Source organism: Lichenostomus cassidix, chromosome 2, assembly GCF_008360975.1.
Source record: "Lichenostomus cassidix isolate B80296 chromosome 2, HeHo_3.0, whole genome shotgun sequence".
Lineage (NCBI taxonomy): Eukaryota > Metazoa > Chordata > Aves > Passeriformes > Meliphagidae > Lichenostomus > Lichenostomus cassidix.
The window spans coordinates 133477333-133491916 of NC_139482.1; the positions used below are offsets into that span (position 1 = coordinate 133477333).

The window sequence follows — 14584 nt, forward strand, 5'->3', positions numbered from 1 at the left end:
GTGTTAGTTTTCTTAATTTGGTTTTTAGCTTGCTGACTGCTACTCTGCATAGGTCAAAATACTTAGTGTCAATTGAGTTGTCTTTGTCACTGATTAGTAAGAGAGAAAAATAAGCATCTGACAAACCTGCATTATTTCAGTGTTCTTAATCTCAAGTGAGCCAGTCTGGGAAACAGTGTCTTAGAGTTCCTTAAGCATCAAGTTTCATATGCTTTTTTTAACTGCTGTAATAACACACAATTCAAATTCTAGAAAAGTTAAAATCGAGATTTAAAAAAAAAAGTTCATACTTGTATGACAAAATTGATACCTCATTCAGTGCATGAGGAGTCTACAGCTCCTTGTTTGGACTTCTGTGATAGAATTTGCCTAACCTTATGTATCCAAAATGTTAAATGTTTTATTCTTTCCCACTGCCAGAAAAAGCTTGCTCTTTTTTTTTTTTTCTTTCATCGTTGTTATAGAGGAACTTTAATCTTAACAAGGGTGACTTTAAATAACTGACCCTGTTCAGAGACTATTACTACATACCTGTGTGCAGCATCCTTTTAGGCAGAGGCACATGAAAAATATGCTTTTGAGACACTTTGCAGCTCTGTCTCTTGCTGTTCTTCCAGTGTTCTAGCATTTATTTAGGAAGGGGGAAAAAAGGTTCAAATTTTATTCTTCATGCTAATACAGTATGCAGATGTTGCAAGTATCTCTGAAGAAAGACATAAGAAATATTCAAACTCTTGTAATCAGAGCCATAAAGCTTTAGCTCTGAATCTCTTTGCCATGATGAAGTGTATGCACTGCAAGTCCTTTTCCTGAATGCTCTGTCTGTGCACCTGCAGCAAATACAGGATAGACTGGCATCTGTTAGGATTCCAGATAACTTCCTTCTGTGAATTTGGGTGATTTTGCTCTTCTAAACAGGAGAATAATGCCATTTGTGGCACATAACTTAAAAGGAGGTGACTTTGAATCTTGATACTTATTGCAGTTAGGATAGTCTGTAGTTTGATTTCATGATTTATATCTATTATGTGCATGCTTTCAGCTGTATTCTCTCACATCTGTAGTACTTCTCACAATTTGTATAATTTTGATTATGTCTTGGAAGGGTTTAGCTCTTCTTCAGGAGTGGAGTAAACAGACATGGAGACACTTTTAAATACCAATTTTGTGTGGCTTTATGTAACTCTTTCTTAAAAAAATAAGAGTCTGTTTTATTTTGGGAGCTATTTCAATTTTAAGCAGAGGTGTCCAATGGGATGGAAGTATTTGAAAGACCATACTTATATATGAATCACAGCTAATCCAATGCCTACTTGCTTTCTGTTTTTTTTTCTCCAGAGTCAGCTTCATATATTTAATTTTTTTTTAAACCTAAAACTAGCTACCTGGTTTTCAAATATGTCTGTAATGTCTAGTAAATTATGAAATAGTAAGTATTTTTATTTTAACCTTAAATACTTAATATTATTAGACATAACCTAAAATATCACATACTTACCTAATTTTTGTCTTCTGTATCATATCTTGACTTCTCTAGGACAGATCACTTGTATGTCTTCTTTATCCAGTGGAGTCCAGAAATATATGCAGAAGATACTGGGGAGTCTGTTCGGGAACCTGGATTTATAGTGGTAAAAAAGAAGGAAGAGCCTGAAACTAGTGAAGAATCTAGCACTGAAGATGCTGCTAAAGAATGGGAGGTAAGGAAGGACAGTGTCAAAGTTGTCTTTTTATACACATTCCTAAGAATATATTAAAGTAGTGTTAAAATACTTTCCAAAAGGAAAAACAAAGCACTTTATTAGTCTGATTACCATGATCATGGCTGTTCGACTTATGCCATCCTAATGCTTTGCTCTAACATCAGTTCAGGGCAACATTTCATGATTTCAAGTCATTTTTGTGTGGAGCAAATTGTAACTTAAAACTCCTAAGTAAAGGAATGTGAGCACAGACATAAAGTCGGAATTTTGATGAAGCAGACATAATTTTCAGTCTGGTAAACTGACAGTTTTCTGATATTTATTATTCCTGTATCTAGAATGTTCAGTATTTATTAGTAAGACTCAAAAAAGAGGAAAGAACAGCTATTAATGACATGTCTTTTCAATAATTCGCTAATTAATTTGTCAGTTTAACTTCTTGATGCATTAAAATGCTGTTGAGTGTATTTTAGAAATATATTGTAACTGGAACTATCGCTTCATTTTTTTTTTTTTAATAATAAGCTCATTTCTCTCATGTGAATCTGTGTCCACTGTCTTTCTATGGACACATCTTTACATGTCTACATGGTTTTGTTTTGTAGTGTACATGCAGTTGAAACACTTCTAGTCTTGTACATTCAAGTGTTGGTCAAAAGTTTGATGATTCTTGTCATGTATATATATATTGTAGAAGTATCCCATCAGCACTGTTTAATCTGAGTCTTTGGACAGCAATTGCAGTCTCTGACTGTAAGATTTCTTTTTCTTCCCCTTACCCCCACCCTGTAATGGAACATGTTGAAATTAAGGAGGTCTATACTTGTGTTTTATGTAGAGTGTAAAAGGAGGTTTAAAGAACTGCAATAACCCAAGTAGAGGTATTCGTTTTCTACTTAGCTCCAAGACTTGGAGACATAGAACTCTGAATTCAGAGTTAGAACTTAGATGGTGGAAGTATTAGCCTGTGGTTGCAAAACATTCCAATGCAGATTTTACATGAAGCATTTTTTGCTTTGAGACATTGAAATCAGTATCCTAAAAACATGTCTTTTGAACCTTCGTATTTTCAGCATATATATTGCTTGAGTGTTTTTATCAGCACTGTGTTTTGGTGTTGACTCTTGCTCAAAGCCTTTGTAGGTTTTTGGTGTTTCAGAACTTGGCCTTTTGGAGCATGGACATCAGTGATGAGTGATCTGTGTTATGGTTTAAAGCACAGTATCTCTCTTTTAGTGAGCTCTTCAGTAACTTAGCACCTTAATATAATTATGGAATAATTTCCACAGAAGATAGTGAAATTTTTTCTTCATGATTAAGTGTTGTAAATTTTAGAAGCTATTTCTGGAGGTAGTTGAGGCAATACATTTTTTGCAAGTATTAAAATCTGTAAGTTATTTGCCATGGAACAAGGTCACATGTCAAGCCTGTATTTAGGTCTTCTCTGGAAACAGTTGTAGGAAACATTTCAAAAATATTGTAATTTCTATTATGTGAAACTGTCAAGCTTGATTCTCTTAGTATTATCAAATAATAATTTTCTGGATTCAGAAGTTAGTGTGATTTGTGAGATGGATAACTTTATAAAAATATGTTACGCAAGTACAAGCAGTATGCTAATGTGGCCTTTTGTGCATTTTAATTTGTGTGATGTGACTTCCTGTGACTGACTTCTAGCACAAATGTGAAAAGTGTTAAAAACTAACTTTTCAATCAGAAATGTTTGACGGTACCAGATGGTTTGACCTGTCATTACATAAAACTGCATTTAGTGGCTTTTAACATGTATGCTAGAAAATACGAGTAAATACAGGGAATTGTAGCTGCTGTTGTCATACTCATTATTTCCACTGAATTTCAGTAATTTTCAATCAATATACTTCCTTCCTTCAACACAATAAGCTTTTCCTCTGTCAGTTTGTGCTCCAGGTGCAATCTAAAATAGCAGGTGAACAGTATGATTGAAGCCTTTTTGTGGGTATTTGGCTGAAAAACAGGCTTTCTTTTTCAAATCACAAGGATGGGAGTACTCTGGGTGGAAGGGAAGTGGGACTGCATCACTAAGTACTGTTTACCTACCAAAGGATGAAGGTTGTGGATTACCTTTCTTTTCCAAAAAGTGTTCTCCCTGCTGTTGTACAGTATCTTAAAACTAGGAAAACAAGGAAGAGGATTAAAGGGTAACCCAGGTGTGGTGCTCTGAAACAGCTTTTGTTTCTTTGCTAGTTCTGTTAATACATTCAGGTGCAGCTTTTTATCAATAGGCTTTGAGAAGCCCTATGCTTGTTTAGTGGAAAAGAAATGGGAAAAAGTAATAAGCCAAGGCAAAGATCAGTAACATAAAACAAGTACAAGGTGTTGATTTATGATCAATGAATAGAACTGAGCTCTTAACTTCAGGTTTTGTGTGCTTATGCTTGCTTCTACCTTGATCAAATACTGCATTGTACATAGTGTCAGAAAAAACATTCAGCGAATCCTTTAACTTCCTCTTTTTATATGTTGTACAATTGATAGATAGCTCACTTAGAAATAACTGTGAATCTACTACTGTCTAACATTACCATCAGTAAAGATGACTAATTCAAAGTTACTTAGCGTTTGAAACAGTCTTTCTGAGGCACCTTGTAGCTACTGTTGCTGGTGTTGTTGCTCGTTATTGGTCTTCCTAAGAGGCCCCTGCCAGTGTCATTTTCAGAGCTTTCTAAAAAGGATACTCTTTTACTTAAGGTTAGGCCATGCTAAACACTTGTCTCTGGTGCGCACTAGAAATGGATAAACAACAACTTTATTTCATAATACTATCTAAGAAATGCAACTGTGATGCTAAGTTCTTGGTTGTGTTATCTCCATCCATTTTTCTCAAATACCTCTTTTATCTTGTACTTCAGTGAATGGGCTTACACCAAGGAAAAAGGGCGTTTTGAGTTATGTGGGATTGGTTTTTGCTGTTTTGGCTGTGTTTTGGTGTTGTTTCGATGCTGGTTTTTTTTACCGTCTCTACTGAGCTGTAGGTATATAAAGGTATATTCATCATGCTATTCTTTTTTTACTTGATGTGTCTTAAGTTCAAGTGCTAATGGCTTTCTATATCTGTTAGCATTGATGATAAATACTGATATGTGTTAATAAACAAATGCTTTCTCCAAAGCATGTTCTGTACTTGCATCTAAACATTGCAAGACTTGACAGCAAGCTGACTCCTTCTGTTGTGCAGTGTCTCAGAAACAACTTCCATTGGTACCTTATGGTCTCATCTTGTTTTCTTTTTAAGTTCAAGTTGTATATATAATAGGTTCCTATTTAAACCTGAAGTCTGTTAAGGAAACACTTGGATAGCTCTGCATTGGAATAATTCTTGTTTAAAGCATTGATTCTTCCTTTCCACTTCCCCCTGTCATTTGATCTCATTGCCATTATTCAAGATTGAGTCATACTTCAGGTCCATGTAAATCTAAATACTCACTCGAAAGATATTTGAAAACAGGAAATTTTTTCTCTTAGGACTCACAAACTGGTCTTGAAGTAGTTGGTCCTAAAGTCTGTTTCATTTTTTTCATTAGCTTGTTCATTGTGGAGGAAATACAGAAAATTCATTTGAAGGCTTTCTGGAAGTTAATTTCCAAAACGAAGCATGAGTTGATAGATACTTGCAAATATTCTTTCTTAGACATGGTGGGTCATGTTCTGGACTTGCATTTCATAGTAATTACCTTTGTTTTTGCATATTCAATGTACAAAACATACACACAATGCTTCTGGAAAACAGTACATGGTAGTAACTCCCTTGTCCAACTGAATTTCAGTTACAACTTTCAGCATGGTTTGAAAATGCTTACTAGATCAAACCATTAGTTCCAATTCAAGTTCTGTTGTTTTGAAATGGTAATTGACTTGGACTCTCAGCATCTGAACATTAACAAAGCTGTAGCTTCTGGAGTATCTCAGATTTCTATTTCTGTGTATTGGTAGAAATGTCAAGGTCACAAACAGTGATTGTCTCCTGGTTAGGTAAGCACCCATGTGCAATATCCCAATCTTGAAACCTCTTTTAGATGTTAATTTTTTTCTTGGATCTGGACTGTAACCTACAACATTTCTATATTAAAATAGGTATTGCAGTTTTAGAATACACTGCTATCTTAAATTTTTGTATCCTTAATCATGCCTTTTCTGTAAATTTACTTGCATTCCCTACTGCATATTTCAATGCTTGGATGCTGGTACAACATCTGCTTGTTGTGTCTTACATTTTAAAATGTGGTATAAACATAATGCTGTATGACAAGCTGGATAATACTGGATCAGCAGAGAGAAGAGGAAGCCTGGAACATGTAGGCTTCTTGAATGAAGTGCACAGAATGTGTAAAGATGCACTGTACTAATAGTCCTCAGAATATTTTTCCAATGTTTCTTGAAAGGTTGTCTCTTTATGGTAATGAATTGGATATACAAGCTAGATGGTTATTGGGGTTTTACACTGTGTATTGTCAGTTAAGAAATTGGATGTGTCACTATGCATGTGTTGCTCTGCATTACCACAGAATGTTTAATAGGCTTCGCTCTTGCACTGGAGGATGAGCCTCTTCAATTCCAGCAGTCATGTGCTGTAGTAAAAATGTTTCTGTTAATTTGCTGTGCTTGGAGAGAGGGAGTCTGCTGTCCATTTACATAATCCAGTGCTCTTTGGAGAGATTGGTAGCTTTCATTCTTGCTTTTGCAATTAATTTGAGTGATATTCTATTGTCTCTCAGCTTCATGCATTAGGTATTTCTTGTTTTTCTCTATTTATCGTCACTACTTAATCTATTTGGAATCTATTTAAAACTTGTAAGTGAAAATTCAGAGGTTTTGATGACTTGCAGCTGTCCTGTAGTTGGAATCATGAATGTGCAATTGTAATTGACAGTTATTTCATGTAGGTAGTAGAGCGATCTGGGACAGCCCCTCTGCTAAGAGTTAAAGCAGAGCCATTCAACTAAAAAGCTTGTGCTTTTGAGATTCTTAATGGCTTTCAGCTTTCATTCCTGAGGATTTTCATTTGAAAATCCTCAGGAAAACTTTGTGATGGAAAAATACTTTTTTTTCTCCCCTCCCTTTCCCTAAGTTGTTGACAGGAAACAAAGGATTACTTCTCAAATTAGACTTCCTTTCTTGTGGAAACTTTCTCAGCCAACTGAGAAGTTGTGCCAGTCCATGTTAGGAGATAGCTAAAGGAGATAGCTTTTTGTAATGCTTTAATGTTTCTTGTACCTGTAAAAGGCGACGGGATCACACCTCACTTAGCTGTAATCCCATGTTAGCTTGACCTGCAACAAATTTTGCAAAGACCCAGTTGTTCTAGAAGACAGAGTAGTAATTTTGTATAGAAGCTAGTACCTGTTTTTTATTTTTTTTTCAACTGCGTTCTAACTTCATTACTCCTGAACTTGACACTCACTTCTTAGTCATCTGAAAAGCTTTTTGTACCAAACAAAACTTACCTAGTTTGTCTTTAGTAAGATTGAGGTGACTCTTGTATGCCCTTGCATCAAAAATATGAAACTGCTTTTCTTTCAAGTATTGGGGTTCCTTCTAAAGGTGGTGATTTAGAGGTCTGAGCATCTAAATATCTTCCTAATTTAAGTTCTTGGCAACTTATATCCTAAAATACAAAGAGTAAGCGTAAGGGATGCATGTTTCTTATCAGACCTGTAAAATTCTATTCTAAATTTAAAAATATTATAAGATTATAATAAAGTTTATAACTCTAGAGTTGTTTTCTGTCATATTATACTAATGTGTATTAAAACTATGCTCTTTTAAACATTGCTGGAGGCAGCTTTCAGTTTTTTTTTTCTTTTGGCCTCTTTGGTGATTGGAGCTTTTATTATAATCTGTAAAAGTCCTGTTAGATGTAATTAAATAACAATCTCATCTTTTTTTAAAATACATTCTCACAAGTAGCCTACTGAAAGTGAAACGAATGTCATTGTTTATTGGTTTGTTTGTTCCAAGAAAAACCAATACAACACTATAAAAACAAGCTTTTCCTTTGTCAGTTAGAAATGCAAATGATTTATGAATTGCACTGACGCACTGGAGTTATACAATTTGGTTTCTGTGATTTGTTTTTCTCAATTTTCAAGGCTTCTTCTGAAATTGGGATACTAAATTCTGAGAATAATCTTATACATATACATCATATATAATCTTCTCAGGAGATGCTTGAGGATGTTTATTTTCAGTGTACCAGATATGTGACTTTTTTGTCATAAAACCTGGTCATGTACAGGGCTGCTTCATGTGGAATCAACAGCAAGTTGTAAATAAACTGAGTAATTATGCCCCCCCCAGCCTGTCCTGGTATCCCTCTGGGCTAAGCTCTGTCTTTTAAGAGGAAATATGTTTTTTACTGATGTAAGATCACACAAAAAGCAAGAATATTAAATGGCGGGATTGTGGAATTCAGTGTCATGACTTTTCTGTTGCTGTGGTATCAGGACATTGTTAGTGACTATGTGAAACAAAATAGTTCCATCTTGTCCAGCTGCAAAAACCATCTTTCACACCCAGTGTCCAGTCTTCCTACTGAAGTCGAGGGTTACTGTACTTACTGCCCTGTTTCAGGGTTACAAAATCTTGTCAGCTGATAACTTGAAATCTGGTATGGCTAAAGATGTAAACCAGGTAATTGATTTGGAGTGGAAATAAGACATTTCATAAGTTGTACCTTTATTTGTTGTCACTCTCCTTTTTCTCTGCTGCTACTTAAGTATTTTTTTTTTAAGATACGTTAGTTTATTAGAAGAAACAGCATTGTGAGGTGCAATTACTGAACTGACTGTGCACATTGATTATGTAGAGATCTTTATCTTGGTTACAAATTAACAATGACAATAACAAGATTATCATTCAGTGTAATTAGATACATTTTCTGTTCCTCTGTTGTCTTTGTAAGAAATAGGTGGATGCTCTTAAGTGTTTGCTGCTGCTCTGCACAGATGTCAGGTCAGAGCTGGTACTCCTCCCTAGAATCTTTTAATTAAAAGCACTGATGGCAAGGCCTACATTAATTGCAACAAGATATGAGATTCTGATCCAAATTAACAGATGAATATTGTAATCCCCAAACGCATGACAAAATAAAAGGGCAGTTTGTTAATATTTAACCAATGGATGCTACTGGGGTCAAATTTCTCATGTGGCTTCTTCGTCTGGCTGGGGTGAAGATCTGTGACAAGTGACAAGTCTTGCTACTTTTCTGAGTGGGTTGTTTTTTGGTGTTGCTGAGGCTCTCCTGCCCTCCCCCATGGCAGATGCTCCCAGCTGATTGCAGCTGTCAGCTCATGGGGGTGGCTGCTGCTGCTGCTGCAGGACTGAGCGGCAAAACAGACTGTCGGGAGGTCTCATAAAGTTACTTGTGCATTCATTGCCATTAAACTTTGTAGCTGTAATTGAGTGAGAAAGTGAGTTGTCAGATCTAACAAAGAATTTTATTGCTCTCTTTTCTTTTGAGCAAGCTGTTGAGAAGCTCTGGGAAAAGCCATTTTTACTTAGAGAGAAATGAAACTTCTAAGCAAATTGTTAGAGTTATTTAAGATTTAATGTTGCAGGTCAAAAAATGGTTGAGTTCATCAGATTCTTTTCTTCCTTCCCTGGCTTTGGAGAAACAACCCATTTGCTGGTGTTAGTGAGGAAATTTTATTTTTTTCTGAAGGGTGGGGAAGAGATGACTGATAAAATAGACTGTGGAAGAGTTAGTTGTGTTGCTAGCTTTTGCTTTCTGCCTTAAAGGTTTTGTTTCCAGAGAAAGTTTGAAATACTTTTGCTTCATACTCTTCATTCCTTTCAGATTTCCCAGCTTTGGTAGGGGAAGGGGTGATGTCTGTAGCTTGTATTATATTTTTATATTGATGGTAATTCTTATTTGAAACAGTTTTAAGGCTGTCTGGTTTTTGTTCTTGTTTTACCCCTCAGTATTAGTTCACTTATTATTGGAAAACAAAGCCCAACAAAAAACCCAAGCACATAAGTGGACATATGGCTTATTGTTGGAATCATGTACCATTTGAATACATATCCAGAGTACTATTACATATTTGAATTTCCTGAATTCCAGCTTCAGTGTTCCAGTGGTCAAAATGTTTTTAATTGCCACCTTAATAGTTCTGATAAGTTAGAACAAATTTACTTTTAGAGGTGCCAGCTCCCAAAAAGGTTTTATTGAAAAGAAAACATTTTATCCATCAGAACGTTAGGCACTAGTACAATGTGAGGTTCACCAAAAAATGTGGAGTAAAATACATGTTTTGATCCTGGTTTTCTCTGCTTGGACGTCTTGGCTTTTAGATCACAGTGCAACAGCCTGAGGGAGCAATGATTTTAATGTTCTGTTGCTGCCCTGGCCTATTTCATACTTTTACACAGAACTTGGAGCGTGGGTGATGTGGAGATTTTTCTTTGGTTTTGTTGTTTGTTTTGGGGGATATTGTAGGGGAGGGGGTGTTTCATTTTCGGTGTGGGGTAGAAAAACTCCAAGTGCTTTTACAAGGAAATTCTTAAATGGTTGTTATGCATTTTACTATTGCACATGCCTGTTTAAGTAAACATCCTTTCTTAAGGGAAAAAAAAATCATGATTCCAAAAACACTTTATTGCTAGGACTTGCATTTAACCCATACAGCAAATTTAGCTTATAGGCAAAATGATTAATTTTCTTCTTGTAGCTTACAAACTGAAAAGACTTGCAAAGGTAACAGTTTCTGAATGCTTTAAAACTTTTTTTTTTAAGTAAGATTTTAAATCTTTGCTGACCACTCTTCTAACTGGTTCTGGACTCTAAAAAATTACTCACAGGGTTTATATACAGTTGTCAGCATAAGGAAGACAAACTGTTAGTTTAATATTGAATGCAAACATTTCACCATTAGAAATCATTTATGAACAATTACGTTATAAAAGAATATCGCAAGCAGTTCTTGGGGATTATTTTTGTGTTCTTCAATATTTATTAAGAACAATTAAGTTCTGTATCTTTAAATATTTCCGCCTTTTTAACAAACTAGTGCTCTGCAACCACACTTGAGCACAGGAAACCTTGCTCCTTGTGTATCGTCATCGTTTGCGATACATCCCCCTGCTCAACACTCGCTCATTCGTTCCCTGCCTTGTCAGTCAAGGGTGAGCGTCCAGCAAACTATCCTGTCACGGCGTCCTGGGGCTCTGCCTGTGCCTGGAACTGACAGCAGGTACAGAGAATGCTTTCCAACAGCCTTGAATCATGTTTTTCGTTTCATTTCTTTTTTTAGTCTAATTTTATTTTTAGAAGGGAAATGTCTCGTCTCTGGTATGGGAAGAAAGGAAGAAAGCACGAGCCAGTTAATCATAAATGCACTCTGGTAATTTTCAGTGTAGTATGTTCATGTCTGTTATTGCAGTCTTTAAATGTTGTGGTGCAGAGACAGTTTCTGGAAGTTTAAATTTTGAATGTGTAAACAGGATGCTACGTCTCAATTTTTCATTATCTTTGGGGCATAACCTAATTACTTGTATTCTACTGGCATTAGATAAGAGAAAGTACTTTGAGCATTAAGGGGTTCAGCAGTTGTAAGGTGGGTGATTTCTTTTTTTCCTTTCATCTCCCTTGCAGTAATGCTTTTTTTTTTTTACAGAACATGTGCTTTATAGTTAAATACCGAGAACAGGAGTTTGCATAGGCATATAATTGGAGAAGTGAAAATTTCCTGAGTTACCATTACCTTCTCCGAAGTCAGATAACCATATGAAGTTCTGCTAACACTTCAAAATTCATGCACATGAGTCTGCTGTAGTCCCAGTCTCATATTTATAATCAAGGGTAGGGACAAATACCACTGGTTTTGAAGTTTATTAGATTCATGAAAGTAACTGAGGTTTTTTCAGTGTTTTCCCCAAACAGGCTTTTTGTAGTACTATTTAATATGTAGTAGTATCTAAAGGAAAATGTTTTCAGTGAGACTTGCAAAACAATGATAACTTGGGGGTAGGGAGGAAATGATCTTGACAATATACTTGTTTGTGCATTTAGCCAGTGGTAAATCAGGAAGATAGTTTTCATTGAGACACTCCTTGTAACAGGCTTTTTACTGTCTTAAGAATTACATTATCACTGGGATTTCAAGCATACTTCTTTCAAGGTACTGTTGAGTTTGGGTTTCATTTTTTATTTAACAGTTTTTTATTCTTTCTCTTTTATGTGTTGTTTTTATCTTTAGTTGTAGCCAGGATACTTGCAAAATATGAAATTGACTTTTTTCAACAAATGGTTCTGTAAATGTGTGTTCTAACAGCATGTTTTTGAAGTAACAGACTCTTAACTTTCCTCTGTGGTAGTGGAGTGGAATGGAGATATAATTCCTAAATGAACTAAAATGTTGTTTTAGCATACCCTGTAGCAATTTAAAAAGTATCTGAAGTTAAGTTTACCAAGATTGTGTTTTTTAGCATATATCTATATACATAGGTAAATAGGTAAAACTTGCACAGATATTTTTAAAAAGTTATAATATCCCTTGTTATAATTATTTCCCTTACTGAAATACTGAACTTTACCAAAGTCCAACTATGCTATAAAAATGGTGCTTATCAGGTTTGAAGGGCAGTTTGAACTTAAGAAGTCTCTGTGAGAACAAGGATCAACTTTGCTGTGAGAGGTGGAGAACAGGTTATTTTAACATGTGAAAAGTCAACTTGGAAAAAGAGGGTACAGAAGTATCTACAGATGGGGATGTTTTTAAAGAGTTGCTATGTCTATAACCTCTATTCTTGAAATTGGGTTTTTTTCTTCAGTGAATGTTCATAAACCTAATGTGCAAGTGTAGTCTTTTTACAGGAAGGAAGAAATATTTGTATAATTATTTCTGTTGCACAAGGCAGTGGAAAGAGTATTAAGGAGGCTGGCAGCATATAAAGTGTACAGGTTTCTGACTAAATCCCTTATTAGTGTTTGTTCTGAATTTGGATGAACACTTTTCTGACATGAAGTAACAGTTGCTGGACTAAATGAAATGATACAATAAAACAAAAATGTTAGCTTGAAGCAACTCAGTTGCCCTAGATTATTTACCTGAAAGGTCTTTGTTACCTTCCTGATGGTAACAATAATTTGGAATGAGCATTGAAGGGGCTTGGTGCTTTCCCAGGATAAGAAACCAAAATTTTGGCGACTAACTGGTGCATTATGCTCTGCCTTTAAAAACGAGTAATGTCAGCCTCCCACTTTTTAGTAAATGTTTGGTATTTACTGTGTCTCTTTTGTTTTACAGCAATACAAGAAATGCCAGTAAGTTTCTAGAACGTCAAAAATGCAGGCAATGATTCTTCCTATCAAAGCATTTCAGACAAAAGACATCAGACAATGCAAGAGAACAAAAGGTGGATTGCCTTCTTTGGGAATGCTTGTCAGTGCTTTGCACAGCTTGGATAGGCAGCAATGGGGACAAAACCAATGAAAACTGATCTTTGGCTTTTATATTCTTAAGTTATTAACATGTAAAGGGAATTAAATTATTGGTTTTAATAGCTTGAATTATTTGAGGCTTGCACAACTTCTGACATTTTGAGTTAATCAATAACTTTATTTTGTAAGCTAATGCCTGTATTTCTTTGGCTGTTATGGAGATATAATAGTACGGGCTTACATGTGAAAGATGAGAATTCAGTGCTTCTCTGTGGATGTCAGAAATGCAAGGTTGCCTCAGTTCAGTAATGCTGCTGAAATATTTTTAAAATCAGCTTTCCATATTAAGTTTTTATGGTAGTAGAGTGAACTAATGAGTTATTTTTAGTAATAAAAAAGCAGAGTGAATTCCAGCACTTTCTCATCCCGATCACTAAGCCTAGAAGCTTTCCTTGATGACAGATATTTGCCATACCTGTTGTGCTAGGTAATTTGGGACTTCATGCCTCATGCCATGACCGGATATTGCCATGTGGTCCTCTAGGAACAAGTCCAGAGGAGGGCCACTAAGTTGATCCAAGGCCTCTGTTTTGGTATCAGATGGACACCTCTCATATGAAAACAGGCTGAGAGAGTTGGGACTGTTCAGCCTGAAGGAGAGAGCACTCTGGGGAGACCTTATTATGGCACCTTCAGAGCCTGCAGTGGCTCTCTTGTAAGAGCTGGAGAGGGACTTTTCACACGGGCATGTTGTGATAGGACAAGGGAGAATGGCCTTAACCTGAAGGAGGAAGGGTTTAGATCAGATACTCTGAAGAATTTCTTCACTATGAAGGATGTGAGGCACTGGAATAGATTGCCCAGAGAATTTGTGGAGTTCCCATCCCTGGAAGGGGTGGATAGGGCTTTGAGTAACCTGGTGCAGTGACAGGTTCCCTGCCCATGACAGGGGGTTGGATCTTGATGATCTGTAAGGTCTGTTTCAACCCAAACTATTCTATGGTTATAGTTCTTCCATTGATTTATTTGGTGTTAGATTACTTACATTTTAATAATTGTGAAGTATTAGTCTACTTTGACAAATGTGGTCAAAGTAGAGTAGCAGAGGAATTTTCAAAAAGGTTGATTATAAGTTGAAAGAAAGCCAGTGAGTGGTAAAGGGTTACATTTTTCCTGTGTGTTTTTAATGATCCGTGGAATCTTGCTGATCCTTAATTGACCTTTTTCTGTTTAAAGTAAGAGACAAATATTTTCATACTCAGCTGTGATTCAGTTACTTCCAAGTCTGTGTAATGCTTTCTTGTCATACCTGAGAGGATCTTTACAGGGCAGTATCAAAACTCAGATGTAACCTAGCTCAGTCTGCCTCCTCCTGGAGTGGCAGCTTGAGGTCAAACACCAGATGCTGTGGTTTCAGCAGCTGAACCTCTGGTATTTCTGCTTGCTAGTGCAGAAACTTCCT

At 35.9% G+C, this 14584-nt stretch overlaps 1 protein-coding gene across 8 annotated transcripts in view; it reads left to right on the top strand.

The window, feature by feature from the left end:
• Window positions 1-14584, top strand: part of OXR1 (oxidation resistance 1) — a 260480-nt gene that overhangs the window by 229660 nt on the left and 16236 nt on the right. For all 8 annotated transcript variants that reach the window (XM_085053401.1, XM_085053400.1, XM_085053404.1 and 5 more), the window contains one exon: window positions 1538-1700. In XM_085053401.1, the coding sequence (XP_084909527.1) occupies window positions 1538-1700 (163 nt within the window). The remainder of the gene's footprint in view (window positions 1-1537; window positions 1701-14584) is intronic.